Source organism: Hypanus sabinus, chromosome 11 (genome assembly GCF_030144855.1).
Source record: "Hypanus sabinus isolate sHypSab1 chromosome 11, sHypSab1.hap1, whole genome shotgun sequence".
NCBI classification, from domain to species: Eukaryota; Metazoa; Chordata; class Chondrichthyes; order Myliobatiformes; family Dasyatidae; genus Hypanus; species Hypanus sabinus.
This window is the reverse complement of record NC_082716.1, coordinates 96,296,285-96,322,993: the sequence shown is the minus strand read 5'-3', so window position 1 is coordinate 96,322,993 and position 26,709 is coordinate 96,296,285. Positions and strand designations below refer to the sequence as shown.

General features: G+C 43.9%; 1 protein-coding gene across 4 annotated transcripts in view; it reads left to right on the top strand.

Moving 5' to 3' along the window:
* LOC132402205 (rab GTPase-activating protein 1-like) overlaps nucleotides 1-26,709 on the top strand; it is a 570,990-nt gene that overhangs the window by 364,257 nt on the left and 180,024 nt on the right. For all 4 annotated transcript variants that reach the window (XM_059984929.1, XM_059984928.1, XM_059984931.1 and 1 more), the window contains one exon: nucleotides 20,933-20,974. In XM_059984929.1, coding sequence (XP_059840912.1) covers nucleotides 20,933-20,974 — 42 coding nt within the window. The remainder of the gene's footprint in view (nucleotides 1-20,932; nucleotides 20,975-26,709) is intronic.

The window sequence follows — 26,709 nt, the reverse complement described above, 5'->3', positions numbered from 1 at the left end:
GCGAGCACACTGATGGTGTGTTAGGCTAAGTCATCGGAGGTTGGGGTGCTGGGCAATTTTTTCCAATAAATTGCAGTTTCGTCACAGTTAAGCACTTGCTTATACCTTCTGTAATTATTTTCTTCAGTTCTGCTGGGAATTTTTCGGCAGCTTCAGTATCAGCTGAAGCACTCTCTCCAGTAAACTTTAAGCTATGAAGCTGCCCTCGCCTCAGAAACCGATCAAACCACCCATGACTAGCTTTAAGTTCCACTTTTGCAACACTTTCATCACCATCGTCCAGTGCTTTCTGTTTCAGCTTATTAAAAAGACTGACTGATTTCTCCTAAAGTATAAGATAACAACGGAACACCACACTTTGTACACCCATCAATCCACTCAAGCAATAGACTTTCCTTTTTATCCATTGTTGGATGCTGACTAAGAGAGACCACTTTGCTACGAGCAGAACCTATGGTAACATCGGCAACTTTCAAAATTCTTTCTCTCTGCGTATAAATAGTATGAATGGTGGACGCAGGCAAGTTCAAAGCACGGACAATGTCATTACTTCGTTCACCACGATTGAAACACTTAATTTTAAACACTTAATTTTACGCTAAGTGTAACACCCTTACGAGCTCTTTTAGGCTTTTCCAATACCTTAGAACTCACCTTGCTAACGGATGCACAAAATAAATCAACATAAAGCATAGATGCTCACAGGCACGTGTTTAAGCAATGCCGTCTAGAATGCAGTTCCGGGGGAGGAGCTTGCTCGGGGCGCGCGCTACCTTTTTTTCATAACAGTGAAAACACCTTATGTTAGCAAAAACTGGTAGCTAATATAGGTCTTTCATAACAGCGAGGTGTCGTAAAGCAAACATTCAAAAAATGGGGGCCACCTGTATATAGTATATATATTTATTATTTTATAGTTTTTATTATTTATGCATTACAATATACTGTTGCTGCAAAACAACATATCTCATGATATACATGCAAATGCCAGTGATATTAATCCTGATTCTGATTCAGAATTAGACTAGGGGATCTCTTCTGGACTCTAGTTCCAGTTTATCCTTTCTTAAATAAGGAGACCAAGACTGTGCACAGCACTCCAGGTCACACCTCACCAGCTTCCCATACAACTGTAACATTTCTTCCCTATTTCTAACTCCAACCCCTTGGAATAAAGGTCAAGATGCTGTTTGCTTACTTTCTAAGATCCATACAAAAGAACATCTCGTTCTCTGTACTTCACTCATTTGCACTTATTCCACTCAGATAAAATTCTTCTTACTGAAGTGCATGGCCTCATATTTTCTCACATTAAACTCTACTTGCCATGTTCTCATCCATTTACTCTTCCTCATTTGTAGAATTTAAATATCCTCAACACAACAAGCCTTCCCATCTATTTTCGATTCATCAGCAAATTTGGTTGCCTTCCTCTCTGTTCTATCCTCCAACCCCACTTTTGTGTTTTCAACCTCTCTTGTTAAACATAATTATGTGCCAAAACACAGGCAAATGAGGCTAGATTAAACAGTCATCTTGGTCAGTGTCGATGACTTGGGCTGAAGGCCTATTTCTGTGCTGTATTGCTCTATATTTGGACATATTTTCTTGCTGGGGTTTGAGCCTTAAATATATTTTTGTTGTCAACAACATATTAATTATTAAATGTTTGTCTCTGCTTTGCCACTACCATACCCTGTAATGGTGTTTTCCAATCCACCACAGCCAATTCATATTTTATATCTTATAGTTTATTTTGTGTAGATTTAAACAATATTATTTAAATCTTCATATAAAATTCTATCATATTATGATTATTCTTTCCTGAATGCTCCTTAATTAATCTTTCCTTATAGCACAATATTGAATCCAAAATAACCTGATCCCTGCTTAATTCCTTAACATGCTGTTTTAGAAAACTATCGTGCATTTGCTCTGTTCTTCTTATCACTATTTCACAGTATAAGCATGTAATTAACTTTAGAGTATTACTGATGACAGTAGATTCCTTTGGGATGTACTGGAATTTCTTGTCACACAGTTAAATCAATGGTGAGGTTGTGGCGACCCATTTCCTGGCACATCCGAACCGACTCACAATTAGATAGCCTACGGGGGTTTGCGAGCACAGAGCTTTGGAGCCTCTGCGCCATGGGGGGCAGGTTGAGGGAGGCTTAAAAGTGAGGCTGAAGATTTCGAATAAAGTTTTTTCCTTCGACTGCAGTTACCGACTCCGTGTCGTAATTTTAGCGCTGCGTGTAGCACACCGCTACAATTGGTGACCCCGACAGTCCAAACGATTTTTGGACCAGAAATGACCGACGCCGCCTCTGTTCATGCGGTTTCGTTGAAACTGCCGGGTTTCTGGACACTGCGCCCGGACCTATGGTTCCAGCAAGCCGAAGCCCAATTCCACGTTCGCCAGATCACCTCAGAAGACACCCGCTACTACTACGTGGTGAGCTCCCTCGACCAGGACACAGCGGCCCAGGTCGCGGAGTTCGTACAGTCGCCCCCAGCAGACGGCAAGTACACAGAATTCAAAGCCCTGCTCCTCAGGACTTTCGGACTCTCACGGCGCGAACGGGCTGCCCGTTTACTGCACCTGGATGGCTTGGGCGACAGACCTCCATCGGCTTTAATGAATGAGATGTTGTCTCTCACCGACACACACACACCCTGCCTCATGTTTGAGCAGGCATTCCTGGAGCAGCTGCCCGAGGACATACGCCTGCTGCTGTCCGACGCGGATTTCAGTGACCCCCGGAAGGTGGCAGCCCAGGCGGACTTGCTGTGGAACGCCAAAAAGGTGAGCGGGGCGTCCATCGCACAGATCTCCCAGCCACGCTCCCGGCAGCAAACCAGTCCAGGCCCGGCTGCAGAGCCCGCCAACCCCCGGCCAAATGAACACTGGTGCTTCTACCACCAGTGGTGGGGCGCAGAAGCCCGCCGTTGTCGCCCGCCCTGCAAGTTCCTGGGAAACGCCAGGGCCAGCCGCCGCTGATGGCTACGGCAGCTGGCCATCGGGATAGCCTCCTGTATGTGTGGGATAGAAGGTCGGGACGCCGGTTTTTGGTCGATACTGGGGCTGAGATCAGCGTTTTACCCCCGACGAGTTACGACACCCGCAGCAGGGCACCGGGTCCCCCCCTGAGGGCCGTGAATGGCAGCACAGTAAGGACCTATGGCACCCGTCAGGTGCAGCTACAGTTCGGCTCCAGCCAGTTCACGTGGGACTTCACACTGGCCGCCGTAGCCCAACCGCTTCTGGGTGCGGATTTTTTGCGGGCTCACAGCCTACTGGTCGACCTGCCCAGGAAGAGACTGGTCCACGCCGAGACCTTTCAGACGTTCTCCCTGGGTGCAGCCCAGTTGCCAGCCCCTCACCTCGGCTCCATCACGCTGTCCGACAACGACTTCACCAGGGTCCTGGCGGATTTCCCATCGGTTCTGGCACCGCAGTTCACAGCGGCCACGCCCAGGCACGGCGTACAGCACCACATCCCGACCCAGGGACCACCCCTCCACGCCCGCGCTCGGCGGCTTCCCCTGGACAAGCTCCAACTGTCGGAGGAGTTCCAGAGGATGGAGGAATTGGGGATCATCCGGCGGTCCGACAGCCCATGGGCCTCCCCCCTGCACATGGTGCCCAAAGCGACGGGGGGCTGGAGAACGTGCGGCGACTACCGCAGGCTGAACGAGGCTACCACACCGGACCGCTACCCTGTGCCACACATTCAGGACTTTGCAGCAAACCTGCACGGCGCACGGATCTTCTCCAAGGTAGACCTCGTCCGAGGGTACCATCAAATACCGATGCATCCTGATGACGTCCCCAAAACGGCTCTCATCACCCCGTTTGGCCTTTTTGAGTTCCTCCGCATGTCGTTCGGTCTGAAGAATGCCGCACAGACGTTCCAGCGGTTAATGGACCCGGTGGGACGGGACCTGGACTTCGCGTTCATCTATTTGGATGACATCCTCATAGCCAGCAGCAGTCATCAGGAGCATCTGTCCCACCTCCGTCAACTCTGCGCCCGACTGAGTGAGTACGGTCTTACAATCAACCCCGCCAAATGCCAGTTCGGACTCGATACCATTGACTTCCTGGGCCACAGGATTACTAAAGACGGGGCAACCCCTCTGCCCGCTAAGGTAGATGCGGTCCGCCTCTTTCCCTGACCCACCGCGATCAAAGGCCTTCAGGAATTCGTAGGTATGGTCAATTTCTACCGCCGCTTCCTCCCTTCAGCTGCCCGGATCATGCGCCCCCTGTTCGCCCTGATGTCGGGTCCGAGCAAGGACATTACCTGGGACGAGGAGTCCGCCGCCGCTTTCGTTCAAACGAAGGAAGCTTTGGCGAACGCCGCAATGCTAGTACATCCCAGAATGGACGCCCCTACCGCCCTCACAGTGGACGCATCAAACACGGAAGTCGGTGGGGTGCTGGAGCAACTCATCGCAGGTCGCTGGCAACCCCTGGCGTTTTTCAGCAAACACCTGCGACCACCCGAGCTCAAATACAGTGCTTTCGACCGGGAACTGTTGGCGCTCTACCTGGCAATCCGGCATTTCAGGTACTTCCTAGAAGGTCGGGCCTTCACCGCGTTCACGGACCACAAACCGCTTACCTTTGCGTTTACGAAAGCGTCCGACCCCTGGTCGTCCCGCCGGCAACGCCACCTGTCCTACATCTCTGAATACACGACGGATGTCTGGCACGTCTCGGGTAAGGACAATGTCGTGGCGGATGCGCTCTCTCGCGCTACCGTTCATGCCCTTTCCCAAGGGATAGACTTTGAGGCTCTGGCAGAGGCGCAGCAGGTGGATGAGGAGATTCCGAGTTACAGAACCGCAGTCTCCGGTTTGCAGCTCCAGGACCTCCCCGTGGGCCCGGGTGAGAGGACCCTACTCTGTGACGTCGCCACTGGCCAGCCCCGTCCCGTCGTCCCGACAGCCTGGCGGCGCCGCGTTTTCGACTCCATTCACTTGGCGCATCCCTCCAACCGGACAACTGTCCGGATGGTTTCCAGCAGGTTCGTTTGGCACGGACTCCGCAAACAGGTCAGTGAATGGGCCAAAACGTGCATGCACTGCCAGACGGCCAAGGTGCAGCGGCACACCAAAGCCCCACTGCAGCAGTTCCATCCCGCCCACCGGCGTTCCGACCACATTCATGTGGATATTGTGGGCCCCCTGCCAGTGTCGCGCAGAGCGCGTTACCTCCTGACTATTGTGGACCGGTTCACAAGATAGCCAGAGGCGGTCCCGCTCGCCGACACCACATCCGAATCTTGCGCCCGAGCCCTGATTGCCACCTGGATATCTCGCTTTGGTGTACCAGCCCACATTACCTCCGACAGAGGCGCCCAGTTCACCTCCAGCCTGTGGTCAGCTATGGCCAGCCTTTTGGGGACTCAGCTGCACCACCCACAGTCGAACGGGCTAGTGGAGCGTTTCCACCGTCACCTGAAGTCGGCCCTCATGGCCCGCCTGCGAGGAGCCAACTGGGCGGACGAGCTTCCCTGGGTCCTACTCGGCATCCGCACAGCGCCCAAGGATGACCTGCACGCCTCGTCGGCCGAGTTGGTATACGGCGCGCCCCTGGTCGTCCCCGGGGAGTTCCTACCAGCCCCAAGGGGGCAAGAGGAAGATCCCGCAGCAGTCCTGGGCAGACTACGTGAGAAGCTCGGTAACCTGGCCCCCATACCCACTTCACAGCATGGGCGGCACCCGACCTGCGTACCCAAAGACCTATAGAACTGTAAGTTTGTGTTTGTACGAAGGGGCGGGCATCGGCCACCGCTGCAGCGGCCATACGAGGGGCCGTTTATGGTGCTCCGGAACAATGAGTCCACGTTCGTGCTGGACGTTGGGGGGAAAGAGGAGGTTTTCACAGTGGATCGCCTCAAACCGGCCCATGTGGACCTGGCGCAACTGGCCAAGTTTCCGGCACCTCGGCGCAGAGGCCGACCTCCCAAGCAGGTTCTGGCCCAGACAGTGGACATTGGGGGGTGTATCGCCGGTTCTGGGGGGGGGTTATGTGGCGACCCATTTCCTGGCTCATCCGAACCGACTCACAATTAGATAGCCTATGGGGGTTTGCGAGCACAGAGCTTTGGAGCCTCTGCGCCATGGGGGGCAGGTTGAGGGAGGCTTAAAAGTGAGGCTGAAGATTTTGAATAAAGTTTTTTCCTTCGACTGCAGTTACCGACTCCGTGTCGTAATTTTAGCGCTGCGTGTAGCACACCGCTACAAGGTAACCATTTGGTATGCCCACTCAAGGGTAGTATGGTGCTCTCTGTGATAGTCTCTAATTCCTTGCTAAATGTTTTATCAGCCTTTTCCTTTGTGCTGTTGGAGTCAATGGAAACGTCCATAAATATGTTAACATAAGTATGTTAAACACCACATTTGAAATGATGAGAATAAAATTTTCATCTCAAGGTCATGTTTATTGTCATATGCAAAAGTATGTGGATACACAGGCAGAATGAAAATTACGTAGCACTATCAGGGCTTATATATCAGATGAAGGGGTGGGTGAGGTGCCGGAGGATAGCTCATGTTGTTCTGTTGTTTAAAAAAGGCTCTAAGAATAATCCTGGAAATTATAGGCCGGTAAGTTTGTTGTTGTTAGTAGGTAAATTATTGAAAGGAGTACTAAGATTTAGGATCTACGTATTTGGATAGACAGGGACTTATTAGGGAGAGTCAACATGGCTTTGTGTGTGGTAGGTCATCTTTAACAAAACTATTAGAGTTTTTCGAGGAGGTTACCAGGAAAGTGGATGAAGGGAAGGCAGTGGATGTTGTCTATATGGACTTCAGTTAGGCCTTTGACAAGGTCCCGCATGGGAGGTTAGTTAGGAAGATTCAGTCGCTAGGTATACATGGAGAGGTAGCAAATTGGATTAGACATTGGCTCAGTGGGAGAAGTCAGAGAGTGGTAATGGAGGATTGCTTCTCTGAGTGGAGGCCTGTGACTAATGGTTTTCCACAGGGATCAGTGCTGGCTCCATTGTTATTTGTCATCTATATCAATGATCTGGATGATAATGTGGTAAATTGGATCAGCAAATTTGCTGATGATACAAAGATTGGAGGTGTAGTGGACAGTGAGGAAGGTTTTCAAAGCTTGCAGAGGAATTTGGACCAGTTGAAAAAATGGGCTGAAAAATGGCAGATGGAGTTTAATGCAGACAAGTGTGAGGTATTGCACTTTGGAAAGACAAACCAAAATAGAACATACAAGGTAAATGGTGGGGCAATGAGGAGTGCAGTAGAACAGAGGGATCTAGGGATACAGATACAAAATTCTCTAAAAGTGATGTCACAGGTAGATAGGGTCGTAAAGAGAGCTTTTGGTACATTGGCCTTTATAAATCAAAGTACTGAGTATAAGAGTTGGAATGTTATGGTGAGTTTGTATAAGGCATTGGTGAGGCTGAATTTGGAGTATTGTGTGCAGTTTTGGTCACCAGATTACATGAAGGATATTAATAAGGTTGAAAGAGTGCAGAGAAGGTTTACAAGGATGTTGCTGGAACTTTAGAAACTGAGTTACAGAGAAAGGTTGAATAGGTAAGGACTTTATTCCCTAGAGCGTAGAAAAATGAGGGGAGATTTGATAGAGGTATATTAAATTATGATGGGTATAGATAAAGGGAATGCAAGCAGGCGTTTTCCACTAATGAGAGGGAAAAAAAACCAGAGGACATGGGATAAGGGTGAAGGGAGAAAAGTTTGAAGGGAACATTAGTGGGGGGCTTCTTCACACAGAGAATGGTGGGAGGAGTGTGGAATGAGCTGCCAGATGAAGTTGTAAATGCGGGCTCACTTTTAACATTTAAGTAAAACTTGGACAGGTACGTGGATGAGAGGTGTATGGAGGGATATGGTCCAGGTGCAGGTCAGTGGAACTAGGCAGAAAAATGGTTCAGCACAGCCAAGAAGGGCCAAAAGGCCAGTTTCTGTGCTGTAATGTTCTATGGTTCAATGCAACAGCATTCCCAAAAAATATAAATAATGTATGAATTATACACAGTTTTTACAAGAGAAAAAACAAAATTTGAACAAACTCTTTTGAAACACAAAATGGCCACTTATTGACCTTTTAAACAGATTTTAATGATCCAGAATGAAGAGTTGACATTTCTCAATAATAGGTTGGCCCTAAGCATTTAATCAGGTAATTGGATATGGTGCAATTGCCATATAAGAGGTGTTCTCTGATTTGTTGCATTTCTTCCCACCTTGAGCAGTGGGTTTATTATGAAAGTTAAAACATCCATGAGCATGAACAGTGTTCCTTGGACAGTGGAAGCTGGAATTGTGTGGAGATTAGTCTCTTCAGGAGTTACAGTCGGATAGACGTTTGTTTTTGTACAATAGCTGTGTGACAGGAATCAATTAGGTTTGATTCTTATTAGAGTTTAGTTCTGTTGTTCCAGGAAATAAAATAACTACACCTTGAATTTGGAAGCAGCTGTGCAGGGCAGTTAAACTTTGCAATGATTAAAATTTTTGGTTAAGTGCATGAACTACCATGGCTCCATGGGATGTCTGTGTTTTGCATGTATATGCTGCTGTTCATTTTATGCAGCTCAGTGTTTCTCTATTCAGAAAGCTTGCCCATAGCCTGCCTGTTGGAGGAACTGGATCTAGATCGTGTTGTCATTCAAAGCAGTGTTAGGACACTACTGAAAATGGGGTTTCCGGTGACGTCATCAACGAGAATGGCAGCTTAAGCCACTAGCTCCTCTGGAAAAATGCGTATTAAGCCCTGTTAACCCATCAAATATAGTATTTTTCGAAAAATATTTGAACTGAAAAGAGGGGCAAGAATGGGAAGAAAGAATAGAAATTAAAAAAGTGACACTGTGGAGCTTGCGGCCGAGGGGAGTGCCGCGAGTTGTTCTCCTGCCCGACTGTGTGCTAGCGAGGCAGACGCTGGGCCTTGTTCAGGTGAAGCGGCAAATACAATTGAAATCCTGAAAGAGATAAGGGAGTTCCATAAAGAAATAAAGCAGCAGCCACAAGATATTAAGTCAGAGCTCGCCAACGTCAATAAAAAAATAGCGGTGGCAGAGACTCGAATTGAGAAGGTGGAAGATCGTATTCAAAACATTGAACAAATACTGAGTAAGACGATAAAAATATTAAATCACCAAGAAGGTAAACTGTTTGACCTGGAGGGAAGATCTCGGCGGAAAAATATCAGAATCTACAATGTTCCCAAAGAAGCGGGGGGCTCGTCTATGACGGAGTTTGTGGGAAAGTTGCTGTTGAATGTGCTGGAGCTTCCCTCAACTATAGAACTGGAAATCGAAAGAGCCCATCGTGCACTAGTCCCGAAGTCTACCCAAGATAAGCCACGTTAAATAATAATTAAATTCCTTCGGTACAGCACCAAGGCAGAGATTCTATGAAGAGCCTGGGGTAAGAAAAGACTAAGATTACCCCCCGCGGTCCTGCAGAAACGTAAAGAATACTCTGAAGTAAAGCGAGTACTAAAGCAAAAAAAGATTAGATTTCAAACTCCGTACCTTGCTAAACTTTGAGTGTTTTATGACGACAGGACATGGTTGTACCAGACAGTGGAAGAGGCGACTACAGACATGAAGGCCAGGGGGTTGCCCGTCAGTATGTAATATATATGTGTGTGTGTGTGTGTGTGTGTGGGGGGGGGGTGTATGTGTGTGTGTATGTATATATATACACAGTCTAGCTCAACACAGAGTCATCTACTAGAGACCTCAGCCTTAGAATCACACGTTTGTTGCCATTTGTGTTATTATTTGCATTTCTTGGTTCTTAATTGTTCAGGGAGTAGATCGATTAAGTTTTATTCTAATTTCAATGATACATTGACAGAGAAATACAGATGGCTAAGGACAAGGTAAAATTCATTTCTTTTAACGTCAATGGGCTACTAAATCCAATCAAAAGTAATAGAATTTTATCCAAAATGAAAAAAGATCAAGCCCATGTAGTATATTTACAGGAAACTCATTTAAGTGATAATGAGCATAAAGAACTAAAGAGAATGGGCTTCACTAATTTGCTTTTCTCCTCATATAAATCAGGACATAGGAGAGGAGTTGCTATTCTTATCTCAAGTAAGCTAAATTTTGAAAAAGTATTCAAAATGGGAGATAAAGAGGGCAGATATATTCTGGTAAGGGGGAATATAGACGGAAATTCAGTTACTCTATTGAATATATACACACCCCTGGCAAGTCATACTGGTTTCTTTCAGAAAATTACTGCTATTATGGTAACGGAAACAGAAGGTCTCCTGATATGTGGTGGAGACTTAAATTTACAATTACAACCAAACTTAGACTCTTCTAATACAAAAACCTATGAAACAAAATCTTTACATAAGAAAGTTAATACACTTTTTGAGGATGTTGGTCTAATTGATATATGGAGGGACCTTTTCCCCAGCAGAAGGAATTACACGCATTATTCTGCCTCCCATTCTGTATATAAAAGAATAGACTATTTCATAACATTTGGAAAAGCAAAGACAAATTAAATACCTGTGGAATAGGGACAATAGATGTAAGTGACCATGCACCTATATATTTATCTGTTGATTTTGACCTACAACCAAAGAATACTATTTGGAAACTAAATTCAAGTCTACTCAATGATCCGTACTTTAAGGAACAAATTAAAAAAGAAATTGGGCTCTACTTAGAATTTAATGATAATAGGGAGGTTTCACCTCCCATTTTATTGGATACTCTGAAGGCTGTTTTAAGCAAGTCACCAGGATCAGATGGGTATATGGCAGAGTGGTACAAAGAATTTAAAATGAGTTAATTCCTGTCTTACTCCCCACACTGAACTGGGCTCTAAAAAAGGCACAAATGCCACCCAGTTGGAAGGAAGCGATAATCTCAGCTATACCGAAAGAAGGCAAGGATAAAATGGAATGTGGGTCATTTAGACCAATATCCGTTCTTAATGTAGATTATAGATTATTTACCTCCATCATGGCCGAACAATTAGAGGTTTATCACAGGAGAGCCTAACTTTAAATACATGGATGGAAATTACAATGGACAGTTACAAAATGGAGAAGGTAACAGCATCTGTTAATCATAAGCTGGAACAATTTGATTCATACTGGGATAAATGGTTTAACTACATAATGCCTCATAGGCCTGATTTTATTCTCACAAATCAATAGATCAGAATGGTGGGACGTGTGTGGGGAAAAGCAGTCACTAGTTTAAAAAGACTCCTCTCAGAGTTTTGCCATAATGTCCCAGTTGCTCTTTTACCCACTGGACAAGCTGAGAAGAGGAGGAATTGGTAGGAATGATGGGCAGGACTGGTGTTGGAAGAGAAATGTGGGGGCAATGGAGCCGATTCAGAAACAAGGACTGGGTTGTCTGCAGAGGTAGCATCTGTCTGGTTCAAAGAGAGCCCCTTTTACAAAGTATAGAACTAAGTAAGAAAATTTGGCACTTGTTAGGGGAAATCCTCCGGAACAAATTGATTATTGTAAGAAATATATATGCTACTGTAGGGGAAAGGAAATCTTTTATTTATTGCAGATACATAAAGAAATTATAATTAATATAGAAGTGAAGTAATAGAAGTGTACGATAAAATTTGCTAACAAAGATAGTGGGGCTTAAATGAGGCAGTCAAAGGGCAAAATCAGAAAATGGTGGCATGTAGTTTAAAATAAAGCTTCTAATTATAGTAGATCAGTAATGGGCAGAGGAGTGGCAGATGGAGTTTAATCCAGACAAGTGTGAGGTGTTGCACTTAGGGAAGTCGAATGTAAGGGGAAAGTATACAGTCAATGGCAGAAACCTTAACAGCATTGATGTACAGAAGGGATCCAAGTCTATACCTTCCTGAAAGTGGCAACTCCATCAAGAGGATACAGAGGTGGAAGGAAAATCAATCATCTCTTGCATTCAAAGAGCATTGAAGAAAGACCCAAGAAAACTACTCACAATTGTGGGATTTTGATGGAACTATAATTTGATGCTGCTTCTCTTGGAAATTAAATCTCTTCAGTAACCAGAGGTCATAGATTTAAGGCAATAGAGCTAGGGGGAAATAAGAAGTTTCTTCCCAGAGATGATGGTGAAGAAATGCAACATACAAAGTGAATTGGTGGTGGAAGCAGATTCCACTTGAGCGTCCAGAAAGCAATTGAACAAAACATAGTACCTTACAGGATTGTGAGAATGCAGACTCATGCACTACTGGAGTCTGTGAAACAATGTAATTTATTTGACCAGCTTTGTTTTTAAAATTTATACCTCAGAATAATGAAAAGAGACCTTTTTTCCCTAAATAATAACAGTATTTGTGGATTTCTGTTTGGGCGTGGATTACTTGTAATACAGGTCATACAGGTTCTAAGCAGCACTGAGAGATCAGCAGAATCCTAAACTGTATCCAATAAGATATTAATTTGGATATGATAAAACATACTTAATGCAGAGGATGGGAAAAGGTGGGTTAGGAGAAATTTCTTCCTTCATGCAGAATGGAATGCTTTGCCATTGAAACTGGTGGAGCAGCAATTGTTGCACCTTGTAATAGAAACATGGGTAAGTATTTGATGCTGAGGGATGCACTGAATTCTGGATGGGGGCAGTGGAATTGCATTAGAACTTTTCTGTCAGCTAGTACAGACAGAGACTTGCATTTCAATAGATCTAATTTACCTTTTAATCAAGTCATACCAAATGAAAACAGGTCATTCAGCCTAACCAAAATCTCTATCCTACATAGTCCCATTTATCTGCATTTGGTCCATATCCCTCTAAACCTTTCCTATCAATATACCTGTCCAAATGTTTTTTTTGCATTTTGCAATTATACTCTGATGGAACACAATTAGTTTCTCCAAGACTTATATGTTTCAAAGATTCTTCTCAATAACCAATTTACAGATCCTGAAGCTCTCCTTTCCTCGTAGTGTACATCTTTCACACTTGTAACAGACTTTGCTGCCCTGTGGTACTTGTATATGTCTCTGCAACCTCAAAGCCTGGAGGCCAAGTTGCACTGTGACTGCAGCTCTGCAGCCTGCTTAACAACAGCTCCCCCTGAGTTTCAGCATTTCATTAATGCTTGGGATTGCCAATTTGTGCTTAGACATGAACAACATCTCCCCTCTTTGATCTTCATTCCTTCTTAAATACTGCCCTCTTAAATACTGAGCCCCAATGCAGACGACACTGCCACTTCACCAAGCACCTATGTTCTGTCCACAGGGGCTGTCTGCAGCTCCTGCTTTTTGATTCCCCTCCGCATTCTCATACTTCCATTGCCACGGTGAGGCTAAACATAGGAACAAAATCTCATATTTCCCCTGGGTAGTCTGCAATCTAATAGTATGCATATCGAATTTCCCAATTTCAGGGAAATTATTCTCCCTCTGCCCCTTTTCTCTTTCCTCCTGATCTACTAGATACACCTAGATACACCGTCACCTGACAGCTCCTGCTGCAGTCCTTCACCTCACCTCTTTATACTGGCTAATTTCCTTCTCTGTCCTACAACATTGACTGTCCATTTCCCTCCACAGATGCTACCTGGTCCACTGAGTTTCTCTGGTATCTTGCTTACTACTTTGGTACTTAAGTCATGTTCGGATTAAATTTGTTCTCTGTCTTGGACTTTCAGTTCCCTGTCCTGACATGACACTCCTCCAGTTGGTACTAATTTTTCAGTCTAAGCTGATGGTCCCGACTAAGATGCTGATGTATCCATAAGGCTACCCCTCTCCCTCAAGCGCTGGAGCCTGCTACCTGCAGGAATACATGATAAGCATTATAAGAGAGAATCTAAGTACAGAACTGCACCCAGTAACAATCACACCTTCAGGAGAGGATGGGAAGAGGGGCAGTGGAACTGTACTCAAGTGGAGTTAGCAGGAAAGGAAGGCAATGTGATGGAAGAAGTGTCAATCACTGCTGGAGAGCAAGAGGACTGAAGCCAAGGGAAAGTCTGTACTATGAGGGGAAGGGAGTACTCCTCAACAGCTTCAGCAAGGAAGAGATCACTTCAAACCAAAAACGAACCAGTAGCATTGTAGCAGTGAGAACTGGTAAAAAATTAACCACATCATAAAAACAACAAACTCATGAATGAGTCAGACAGCACCTTTCCCATCCTGAAAATTGCAATGATATGACCACTATCCTTGTCTTATTATATCTGGATGATGGCATCAATCAGTGATTCTTTTTTACAAAAAAAGGACAGTTCCTAAAGGTCTGGCCTAACTCATGAAATTGGTTATTCATCATAAATAATATGCCTATATTTTTATGCATTTGACCCCCAGGTTACCATAAGCCCATAAGTCACAGGAGCAGAGTTAGGCCATTCAGCCATCTGATCTGGTCCACTATTCCATCATGGCTGATCCCTGATCCCACTCAACCCCATACACCTGCCCTTTCGGCATATCCTTTGATGCTGTGACCAATCAAGAAGCTATCAACTTCCATCTTAAATATACCCATGGACTTGGCTTCTGCCACAGTCTGTGGCAGAACATTCCACAGATTCATCACTCTGGCTTAAAAAAAATCCTTCCTTACCTCTGATTTTAAACTTCGCCCCTCAATTTAGAGGCTGTGCCCGCTAGTTCTGGATACCCCCACCATAGGACACATGCTCCCAACATCCACCCTATCCCGTACTTTCAACATTCGTTAGGTCCCCCTGCATTTTTCTATATTCCAGTGAGTACAGGCCCAAAGCTGCCAAATGCTCCTCATATGTTAACCCCTCATTCATGGAATCATCTTTGTGAACCTCCGCTGGATTCTTTCCAATGATAACACATCCCTTCTGAGATATAGGGCCTAAAATTGTTGACAGTGCCCCAAGTGCAGCCTGACTGGTGACTTATAAAGGCTCAGCATTATCTCCTTGCATTTATATTTTATTCCCCTTGAAATAAATGCCAAAATTGCATTTGTCTTTTTTTTTACCACAGGCTCCACCTGTAAATTAACCTTCTGGGAGTCTTGCATGAGGACTCCGAAGTCCCTTTGCATCTCCGATGTCTGAATCTTCTCCCCATTTAGATAATAGTCTGCACTATTATTCCTTTTACCAAAATGCATTATCATACATTTTCCAACACTATATTCCATCTGCCACTTTTTTGCCCATTCTTTCAATTTGTCCAAGTCCTGCTGCAATCGCATTGCTTCCTCAGCACTACCTACCACTCCACCTAACTTTGTAACATCTACAAACTTTGCCACAAAACCATCATTTCCATTATCCAAATCATTGACAAACAATGTGAAAAGTAGTGGTCCCAATTACTGATCCCTGAGGAACACCAGTAGTCACTCTCAGCCAACCAGGAAAGGCCCCTTTTATTCCTACTCACTGTCTCCTGCCTGTCAACCATTCCTCTATCCATACCTGTATCTTTCCTGTAATGCCATTGGATTTTGTCTTGTCAAGCAGCTTCATGTGTGGCACCTTATAAATGCCTCTGAAAATCCAAGTAAATAACATCCACTCTGCTTGTTACCTCCTCAAAGAACATTAACAGATTTGTCAGGCAAGATTTCCTTTTACAGAAACCATGCTGGCTTTGACTTATTTTATCATTAGTCTTCAAGTACCCTGAAACCTCATCCATAATAATAGACTTCAACACTTTCCCAACCACTGAGAGACTAATTGGCCTGAAATTTCCTTTCTTTTGCCTTCCTCCCTTCTTAAAAAGTGGAGTGACAAAGTCTTCTGGGATTATGCCAGAATCAAGTGATTCTGGAAAGATTATTACCAATGCATCTGTTATCTCTTCAGCAACCTCTCTCAGAACTCTGGGTTGTAGTCAATCTATCCACTTCAAGATATTTGAGTTTGCAATTTTTCCTTTGTAATTGTAATGGCACTCACTTTTCCCTGACACTCACGGACCTCTGGCACACTGCTAGTGTCTTCCATAGTGAAGACAGATGCAAAGTATCCATTTAGTTTATCTGCCCCGATTTGTCCCAAATTATTACTTCTTCTGTGGGTCATGTTTGTCCTGCACTTTGTGAACTATTCCCAGAAACTTCAGCCATCTCTGCTCTGCTGTCATCCCTGCCAGTATCCTCCTTCAATCCACCTGAGCAAGCTCTTCTCTCATGCCTCTGTAATTACCTTTATTCTTTTGTGATGCTGATATGTGACTTATGCTTCTCCCTCTCAAATTGCAGTACGAATTCAATCATATGATCACTGCCTCTTAAGGGTTCCTTTACATTAAGATCTGGGTTATTACATAGCACCCAGTCTAAGATAGCCTTTCCCCGAGTAGGCTCAAGCACTGCTCAAAAAAGCCACCTCATAGGCATTCAGCAAGTTACCTCCCTTATGATCTGACACCAACCTGATTTGCCCAATCCCCTTGTATATTGAAGTCCCCCATTACAATTGTGCCATTACCCTTAGAATATACCTTTTCCAGCTCCCTGTGCAATCTCAACTCTACATCTTGGCTACTATATGGAGGCCTATATATGATTCCCGTAATGTTTTTTTTCACCCTAGCAGTTTCTTAATTCCACCCATAATGATTTAACAGTCTCTGACCCTAAGTCACCTCATTCTAAAGATGTAATTTCACCTCTTGCCAACAGAACCACACCACCGCCTCTGACTTCCTGCCTGTCCTTTCGATACAAAGTATATCCTTTGACATTAAACTCCCAACTATGGCATTCTTTCAGCCACAACTCAGTGATGCTCACAATGTCAAACTGACCAATCTCTAATTTCGCAGGAGTTCAATTAAATACAGCACCGCAAGTTCTGCATTCTTCGCCCTTCTGAATTTTGCCCCAGTGGTACAATCTAACTTTTTGCTCTCTCTGCATTTGTATCCAATCATTGGCTTGTCCTTCCTTACATTTGTATTATAGCCATCATCTGCATGTAAACCTGCTGGCTCATCTTCAGCTCTATCATCCTGGTTCCCATCTTCTGCCATACTAGTTTAAACTACTCCCAACAGCTCTAGTGATCCTGTTCGAAAGACCTTGTCCCTTTTTTACAGGTCCCACCTGCTCCGGAAGAGGTCCCAATTATCCGGAATTCCTGCCCCCACTCCAATTCTTCTGCCATCTCATTCTATTCCTATCCTTACTGTCATGTAGCACAAGCAGCAATTCCAGGATTGCTACCCTTGAGGTCCTACTTCTCAGCTTCCTTCCTAACTCCCTGTATTCTTTTTTCAAAATCTCCTCCCTTTTTCTACCAGTGTCATTGATACCAGTATTTATCACTGCTTGTGGCTGCTCACCCTCCCTTTTCAGGATATTGTGCACACATTCAAAAACATCGCAGACCGTGGCACCTGGGAGGCAAGCTATCATTCATGTTTCCTTTTGTGTTCATAGAATCACCTATCTGTCCCCCCTGACTATAGAGTCCCCTATCACTGCTGCCATCCTCTTCAGTTCCTTACCCTTCTGAGCTAAAGGGCCAGACTCCGTGCCAGAGGCACAGTTGCTGTTGTTCCCCCCCAGGTAGGTCATTCCCCCCCCCCAACAGTATTCAAATGGAGTACTTATTGTTGAGAGGGACGGCCGCAGGAATGCTCTCCACTGTCTGACTGCTGTCCCTTCCCTCTCCTAACAGTTACCCATTCATCTGTCTCCTGTATCCTTGGGGTGACTACCTCCCTGGAGTTCCTGTCTGTCACTGCTTCACTTTCCCTGACAAGCAGGAGGTCATCGAGCTGCAGCTTCAGTTCCCTAACACAGTATCCAAGGAGCTGCATCACAATGCACCTGGCACAGATGTGACCATCGGAAGGCTGGAAGGTTCCTGGAAACTTCGCATCAGAGCAGGATACTGGCTCTGTAGGCATTCCCTCCATACTCTCAAGATTTAAATAGCAAACAAGGAATGAACTTAACCTACTTACTTTGCCTCTGCCTGTTCTCACCAAAGCTCTGTTGAGCCAAAGCCTTACTATTCTGACTCAAGACTACTCCGATGACCGCTCCCATGACGACTAGGCGGTACCTCTCTTTTATAGAGACTGGGTTTTTAAAGCTCTTTGCCAGTCTTGCACGGGACCAATTCTGTTTCATCTGCACAGTACTCCAATCAATGACTTCCTTCAAGGAAACGTCCTGATTTTCAAAGCTCTTTGCTGGACCTGCGCAGGAATGCTTCTATCACATCTTTACAGTATTCCAATCAATGACTCCCATCGAAAAACTTCCTGCTTCATAAAGCTCTTTGCCAGATCAGCAAAGGATAATTTCTGGTACATCTGCGTAGTACTCCAGTTGACGACTGGAGTTACAGTGGGGTTGTGTTCTTAAAAATCTCTCCATATAGTAAATTTCCATAACCTGAATCCTATCTTTTGCATTCCTATGGGATGTTTTTTCTCTCAACAATAACAATGAGTATCACAGCTGCTGGTTCAGGGCACAAAGAATTTGCTTTCGAAACTGTCAAGGCAATCTCCTAAGTTGTCAGCTGCTGTGTTTGGAGGCATATGAGATTGCAGATGCTTATGACATTCCAGAATTCATTCTACGTTGAAACATATACTTCCAAGTGCATATCAAATATATATAAGGTAATTTATTGATACAACTCTCAACAAATAACAGCACTTAAACAGAATCAGAATCAGGCTTAATATCACTGGCATATGTCGTGAAGTTTGTTGTCTTTGCGGCAGCAGTACAATGCAGTACATAGTAATAGAAAAAAGCTGTGAATTATAGAAAATATATATATTAATTAGTTAATAAGTAGTGCAAAAATAAACAAAAATGTAGTGAGATCATGATCATGGGTTCAATGTTCAGAAATCAGATGGCAAAGGGGAAGAAGCTGTTGCTGAACTTACTGACATCGTGAAGGTAAATATATGAAAAACTTGAAGTAAATAAATATACTGGGCAATAAAATGAATCATCTGTGCTAAAGAAACACAATATTTTCTGCACATGCATCAAGAAATGAGAGTTGAAAATAATAAAAATTAATAGAATGTCTTGTTCTTTTTCCCATTTGTGCTTGTAGAAGGTATGCTATAAAGTTTACAGATGACATGAAAATTAGTGGCAATGTGAATAGTAAAGAAATTTTTAAGGTTACAGTAGGGTATAATTCAGATGGAATGTGCATTGACAAATGGAATTCAATCCCTGCAAATGGATTGAAGCATTGAAGTTTGGAACAGGGTTAGCCAAGTGCATATTTAATTTTTTTCATGCTTAACTTCCATAAGAACAAATTTTATTCCATATCTCAGATTTTTGTAGTGATTTGCGAATTCCATAAGGCTGAATGTCCATAACCGAAATGACTATAACGCAGGTCACCTGAACACAGGTTGTTGTGCTCGTAGTGAATTCAGTGGCGTGCTTCACTGATTGGGTTGCTCCTAAGCTCCCTCCACTGGTGATTTCAAATATCAAAGAGGAGCAAATTTGGAAGAGGTACAAAGTGACGAGGTGATTGGTGTGTGAATATACTTTTTGGCCAATTACCGCATGCAGTCAGGCAATCTGTGATTGTTCAAAGCGGGGGGGGGGGGGGCTCAGAAGGACAGACAGATTAGGAGAATGGGCAAAGTGGCAGATGGAATACAGTGTTGAGAAGTGTGTGGTCATGCACTTTGGAAGAAGGAATAAAAACACAGACTATTTTCTGAATGGGAAGAAAATTCAAAAATTTGAGGTGCCAAGGGACTTGGGAGTCATCATGCAGGATTCCCTAAAGGAAGATTGAGTTGGTAGTGAAGAAAGCAAATGCAATGTTAACATTCATTTTGAGAGGACTAGAATATAAAAACAATGACGCAATTCTGGGGCTTTATAAGACACTGGTAAGGCCTCAGTTTGAGTATTGTGAGCAGTTTTGGGCCCCTCAACTGAGAAAGGATGTGCTGACATCAGAGGGTGTTCAAAGGAGGTGCATGAAAATGATTCAGGGAACTCAAGGCTTCTCACATGAGGAGCATTAGACAGCTCTAGGCCTGTACTCACTGGAATTCAGAAGAGTGAGGGGTGATCACCTGAAACCTATCGAATGTTGAGTGGATGTGGAGAGAATGTTTCCTATAGTGGGGCAGTATAAGACCAGAAGGCACAACCTCAGAATAGAGGGATGTCCATTTAGAATGGAGGTTAGGAGGAATTTCTTTAGCCAGAGAGTGGTGAATGTGTGCAATTTGTTGCCACAGTGCATCCAGGGGGCAGTGGATGCCAGATCATTGGGTATATTTAAGGCGAAAGTTGATAGGTTCTTGATAAGTCAGGGCATGAAAAGCTTCTGACGAAGACAGGAGAATGGGGTTGAAAAGGAAATGGATCAGCTGTGATCAAATGGCAGTGCAGACTGTATGGGCCTAATTCTGCTCTTTTGTCTTCCGGTCTTATGGATTGTGAACCTGCAAGAAATGTTTGATACTGAAGAATTCTTGATTGCCTTATGCTGCTGGGATGCACTGGATATTATCTGTGGGAGACTGACTCTGGCACAGTCTTTCATGACTGCCAGAGAAAGAACCAGGCATTTAAACTTTACCCTTCATAACCTCCCAACATCAGACCATAATGCAACCATTCAGGATACTTTCAATAGTTCATCTGTAGAAGCTTGTTAAGAGTTCAGTTACAACCCAAACTTCCTTAATCTCTCAAGAAAGTAAAGATGCTGATACGCTTTCCTTGTGTTTGCATATATCTACTGGATACAGGACAGATAATCTGATATGTGAACACCCAGAGTCAGAAGAATCAAGGACAACATAGGTGTGAAAGCAGGAGCTTTCAAGAAGAGGATTCAGAGGGAATTACCCTAAATTTTATCTTTAGCAGTGTTGATGATATTTAAAGGAGTCAATGGTTATGTCCAAGTTTTAACATTGCTCTTTTTTTTGTTTTTTCAGGGACTCAGCATCATTTTCAATGTGGCCCTGGCTCTGCTGAAGGTAATATAGAAAAATAGAAACAAACATTAACCACTTTTAAGATGAGATTAGCTCTATTTGTCACATGTACATTGAAACATATCATCAACAATCAAAACAGTCCCAGGATGTGCTAGGGCAGCCATGTTTTCGGCACCAACATAGCACATCCACAACTTACTAAACCTAATTTTGTAATGTTATCTAGCACTCTAGAACTCACACTTCCTGCGGTGGAATGTAATTGATCTTTTTAAATCAAAAGTTGAAATTCTTGGTATGACTCAGAATCAGTTTCTATTATTAAATGGGCTTGATAGTAGGAGGCAGAGGGTAATGATGTGTTTTTCTCACTGGAACTCTGTAACAAGTGGTGTATTGTAGGGATCAATGCTGGGACCTGTATAATAAATGACTTGGATGGGATTGTCGTTACATGTTTAGTAAATTGGCAAATATTGATAGAGTTGTAGATTGCAAAGAAAATTATCTAAGTACACAGTGAAACATAGATCAGTTTAGTAAATCGAGCAGAGTAATGGAAGATGGGATTTAGTTCAGACAAGTGTGATGTGATGCACTGAGGGATGTCAAATTTATAGGACAAACAGTGAGAACTTGGGGTGCAAGTTCATAGCTGCCTGAAACTTGAAATACAGATAGATAGAGTCATGAAAAAGCCATTAGATATGCTGACTCCATAGTCTGAGGCATTGAGTATAGGAGTTGGGATGTCATGTTGCAGCTGTACAAAATATTGCCTAGTTCACACTTGGAGTGTATACAATCATGGTTTTCATACTACAAGAGTGTGGTAGCAATAGAGTGCAGAGATTCACCAGAATGTTTATCAGCATGGAGTGCCTTAATTATGAAAGATTGGATAAGCTGGCTTTATTCTCACTGGAATGTAGGAGGCCAGGGGATGATCTTAATAAAATCAAGATGGGCAGAGAGGCATAGATAGGGTGGATAAGCCAAAATAATTTTCCCAGGTCAGGGGAGTCTAGAACTAGAGGATGTAGATTTAAGTTGAGAGGGGAGAAATTTAAACAGAAATTTAAACGTAAACAATTTAAACAAGGTTTTCACACAGAGGATGGTGGTTATCTGGATCAAGCTGCCAGGAAAGGTGGTGAAGGAAGATACAACTATAATGTTTCAAAGGCATTTAGACAGGTATTTGGCTAAAAAATGCATAAAGGGATGTGACATTTGTGTAAATAGGCATGGATGCCTGTCAGCATGGTTAAGGCTGAAATGTACATTTCTATGCTTATCCGAAGAAGGATTGGTGATTGATCACACTGGGCTATCTCTGGGCTTGGCCTGATGTTTGTAACTTCACAGCCCAATCTCAATTTTATTTTAAAATTCAACTTCTTAATGGTAACTCTCTTTCCCGGTCTTCATTGTCAATGTACTTTGCTGCCACTCTCTGCCATTTGTAAAATTGTCATGTCCATTATTAAAATATCGTTGGGTTCATGCACTTAACTGGTGGTGTGTGTGTTTCAACATCTTTTTCCACCTTTTTTCTTATGTAATTCCATCTTTGTGATGACTCACCACATTTCCTCAGATGGAAATGTTGACTTTAGGCAAAACATTTTCCTTCATTTCCCATCTTTTCATGTAGCTTGAAAACAGTGCTTAGATGCTTATAGTGTATCAGTGCATAGAGTCATATAGAATGGAAGCAGCTAATCCTGCATTTGGCCCATATCCCCCTAAACATTTTAAATGTTGTTAATGTACCTCCCTCAAACACTTCTTCTAGTAGCTCATTCCAAATATCAAAGTTCAAAGTAAATTTATCCTCCAAGTACGTATATGTCACCATATATTACCACCCTCTGAGTGGAAAAACTTGCCCCTCAATTCCTATTAACTGTCTCCCCTGTCACTTTAAATCTATACCCTCTAACTCTTGATTCCTCAACCCTGAGAAAAAGACTTGCTTATATTCACCCTATCTCTGTCCCTCATGATTTTGTAATTCTCTGTAAGATCACCCGTCATTCTCCTATGCTCCATTGAATAAAGTGCCAACCTGCTCAACCTCTTTCCATAGTTCAGTCCCTCAAGTCCTAACAATATCTTCATATAGCTTTTCTGTACTTTTTTTAGCTTAATGGCATCTTTCCTATAGTAGGGTTACCAAAATTGGACACAGTATTTCAATATGGTACAGGAACTACCTCTCCATTTCCATGTCCAAGATCCTTACGAGCTAGTGGATCTGAATCCTCCAGCTCTCCGCTTAACATGTTCCCAAGGCAGTGTGAGGCTGTTTCAGACAACAACTGAATGACTTGGTGCCAATGCTGACCTCCAGGTTCCTTGTCATGGCTCCCTACCTTTCCAATAAGACCAATCTCTGGGCTCCCCATCAGCCATTGTCTTCCATTTGTACCTCTAGTAATCTGTCATTTATTGGAGTTGTTTTGTTGCTCTGTGGGTGGTGAGTTTAATAAATTTGGTGGATCAATTAGATGCTTTACTACATTGCATAATAAATTGAACTACTCAATTTTTGAATGATTGTCCTTTTTCCACTTCTAAGTAATCGTCATTTTGATTAGAACACACCTGTGCCTGGCAGGAAATGGACAACATTGGCCAGTCCACTTTTCAACTAATATGTACACAACGCTGGAAGAACTCAGCAGGCCAAGCAGCATCCGTGAGAAAAGAGTAGCCAACGTTTCGGTTCGAGACCCTTCATCAGGAATGAAGCCCAGTTATAGATAGGGGAGGGGGGTAGGTAGTGAAAACCAATCAGAGGAACGATAAAGGGGGGAGGGGGTGGGGATAAGCATGAAAGAAATGTAGCGATAAAGAAGCAGAAAGTTGAAAGGGGAGAGGGGCAGAGAGGGACCTAGGATAGGGGAAGGGGGAGGGAATTACTGGAAATTGGAGAATTCAATGTTCATACCACCAGGCTGGAGGCTACCCAGACGGTAGATGAGGTGTTGCTCCTCCAATCTGAGTTTGGCCTCATCATGGCAGTAAAGGAGGCTATGTATGGGCATATCTAGATGGGAATGAGAGGCAGAGTTGACGTGGGTGGCAACAGGGAGGTCCTGTCTATTGTGACGGACGGAGCGTAGGTGCTCGACAAAGCGGTCCCCCAATCTGCGTCAGGTCTCGCCGATGTAGAGGAGGCCGCACCTGGAGCACCGGATGCAATAGACGACTCCAGCAGACTCGCAGGTGAAGTGTTGCCTCACCTGGAAGGACTGTCTGGGGCTCGGAATGGTGGTAAGGGGGGAGGTGTGGGGACAGGTGTAGCATTTGCACTTGCAGGGATAAGTGCCAGGTGGGAGTTCTGTGGGGAGGGACGTGTGGACCAGGTAATCGCGGAGGGAACGATCCCTGTGAAAAGCTGAGAGGGGTAGGGAGGGAAAGATGTGCTTGGTGGTGGGGTCCTGTTGAAGGTGGCAGAAGTTGCGGAGGATAATGTGTTGGATCCGGAGGCTGGTGGGGTGGTAGGTGAGGACAAGGGGGACACGGTCCCTGTTGTGGTGACGGGAGGATGGGTTAAGGGCTGAAGTGTGGGAAGTGGAGGAGATGCGGGTGAGGGAATCTTTGATGACTCCAGAAGGGAAATCACAATCCTGAAAGAAGGAGGACATTTGAGAAGTCCTGGAACGGAAAGCCTCATCCTGGGAGCAGATGTGGTGGAGACGGAGGAACTGGGAATAGGGAATGGCATCTTTGCATTGGGCAGGATGGGAAGAGGTATAGTCAAGATAGTTATGGGAGTCAGTGGGTTTGTAGAAGATGTCGTTGGATAGTCTGTCTCTAGAGATGGAGACCAAGAAAGGGGAGAGAAGTGTCCGAGATGGACCAAGTGAACTTAAGGGCTGGGTGAAAGTTAGAAGCAAAATTGATGAAATTGACAAGCTCAGCATGGGTGCAGGAAGCGGCACCAATGTAGTCAGTGTAGCAGAGGAAAAGTTGGGGAGTGGTGCCACTATAGATTTGGAGCATAGACTGTTCCACATAACCCACAAAGAGGCAGGCATAGCTGGAGCCCATGCGAGTGCCCATGGCTACGCCCTTGATCTGGAGAAAGTGGGAAGAACCAAAGGAGAAGTTATTGAGAGTTAGAACAAGCTCCACCAACCGGAGGAGTGTGGTGGTGCTGGGGAACTGGTGGGGTCTGTTATCCAAAAAGTAGCGGAGGGCTTTGAGGCCTTCTTGATGGGGGATAGAGGTGTACAAGGGTTGAACATCCATGGTAAAAATGAAGCAGTCGGGGCCGGACCACTTTTCAACTACTCATTCTTAAGTGACCATGTAAGTGCTCCGTATATACCATATGGTGTGATTTCTTTGGAAAACTCTTCATGAAGTACTGTCAGACTTGCTGTGCTTCCCACAATGTTCGCATCCTTCCGTGCATCTGAAGTATAAAGGCATGCACACAGATTCAGTGGCACCCATTTCTGTATATAATACACTAAAAAAACTGTTAATCAGAAATCCAGAAGGAAGAGACATTGTTATGAACTACTGCCTATTACATTCAAATACTCAGTCACTGCATTGCTTTTCTAGATAATGCACACTGTAAACACACAACAGCCATGGTGCCCTTCTGCTGGATGTGAAAGACTGCTTTGTCCCAGAGCACATCAAACTGTTTGAGTTGAGTACGTTCAAACGAACACTGAGAATGTTGCAGATTATTTTTATAAATAGAAGATTTAAAAAATTGTTGCAGAGCATCTGCTAGTATATTTGTGGCTGCAGTTTTTCAGTTTCACATGGTATAGGACAAAACACTTCAGCTAATGACATCTGAGATCGCTTACAGAGCATTTCCATCAGTCCCATTCTCCTACTTAATTTCCCAGTAACCCATTCACCATCTGTTTTCCCTGGAGTGCAGGGGGCTGAATCTCTTCATAGAGATTCATAAAATTTATGAAAAGGGTAAATAGGGAAAGGAGAATCTAGAACTAAAGGACTTAAGTTTAAGGTAAGAGGGAAATTATTTAAAGAGAACCTGAGGGGTAAGTTTTTCACACAAAGGAAAGTAGATTATGAAATGAGATGCTCGAGAAAGATAAAAATGGGTACAATTACTGTATCTAAAAGACATTTGAACAGGCACATGGATAAGCAATGTTTAGAGTTATATGGGCCAAATGTTGACAAATGAGATTAGTGTTGATTGTCATAGATGAATTAGTTCCAATGCTCTGCTTCTGTGTTGTATAACTCTATGAATCTATGTTTACAAATAAAGGGTCAGCCATTCTATGCAGAGATGAGGCAAAATTTTCCTCAGTGTCATTATTATTTGAGACTTTATTCAGGAAAGGTCAATAGAAGCAGAGATTTTGAATATTTTCAAGCTTCAGGTGGACACAATCTTGATGGGCTAGAGGGTGAAATGTTAATGAAGTAAACAGGAATGTAGAGCTGAAGCTACAATCAGCTCAGCCCAAATCTTATTGAATGGTGGAGTAGGCTTAGGGAGCTGTAGCCTTGTCCTGCTCATAAATGACATATTCATAAGCAAGTGATGCAAGGAGGTAGTTCTGTGAACAACATCACCTTCGGGTGTAGAAAGACTGAAATATTTGCAGGCAGCTTCTACCAGAAGTACAAAATGAATAAGTTTTTTCTGTTTCCTCCTGAGAATTCCACTGTCACAGAAACCGATTAATTCTTACCTTCACTCCATGTGATATCAAGTAATATTTAAAATCACTGGATACAGCAAAGTCTGTGGATACGTA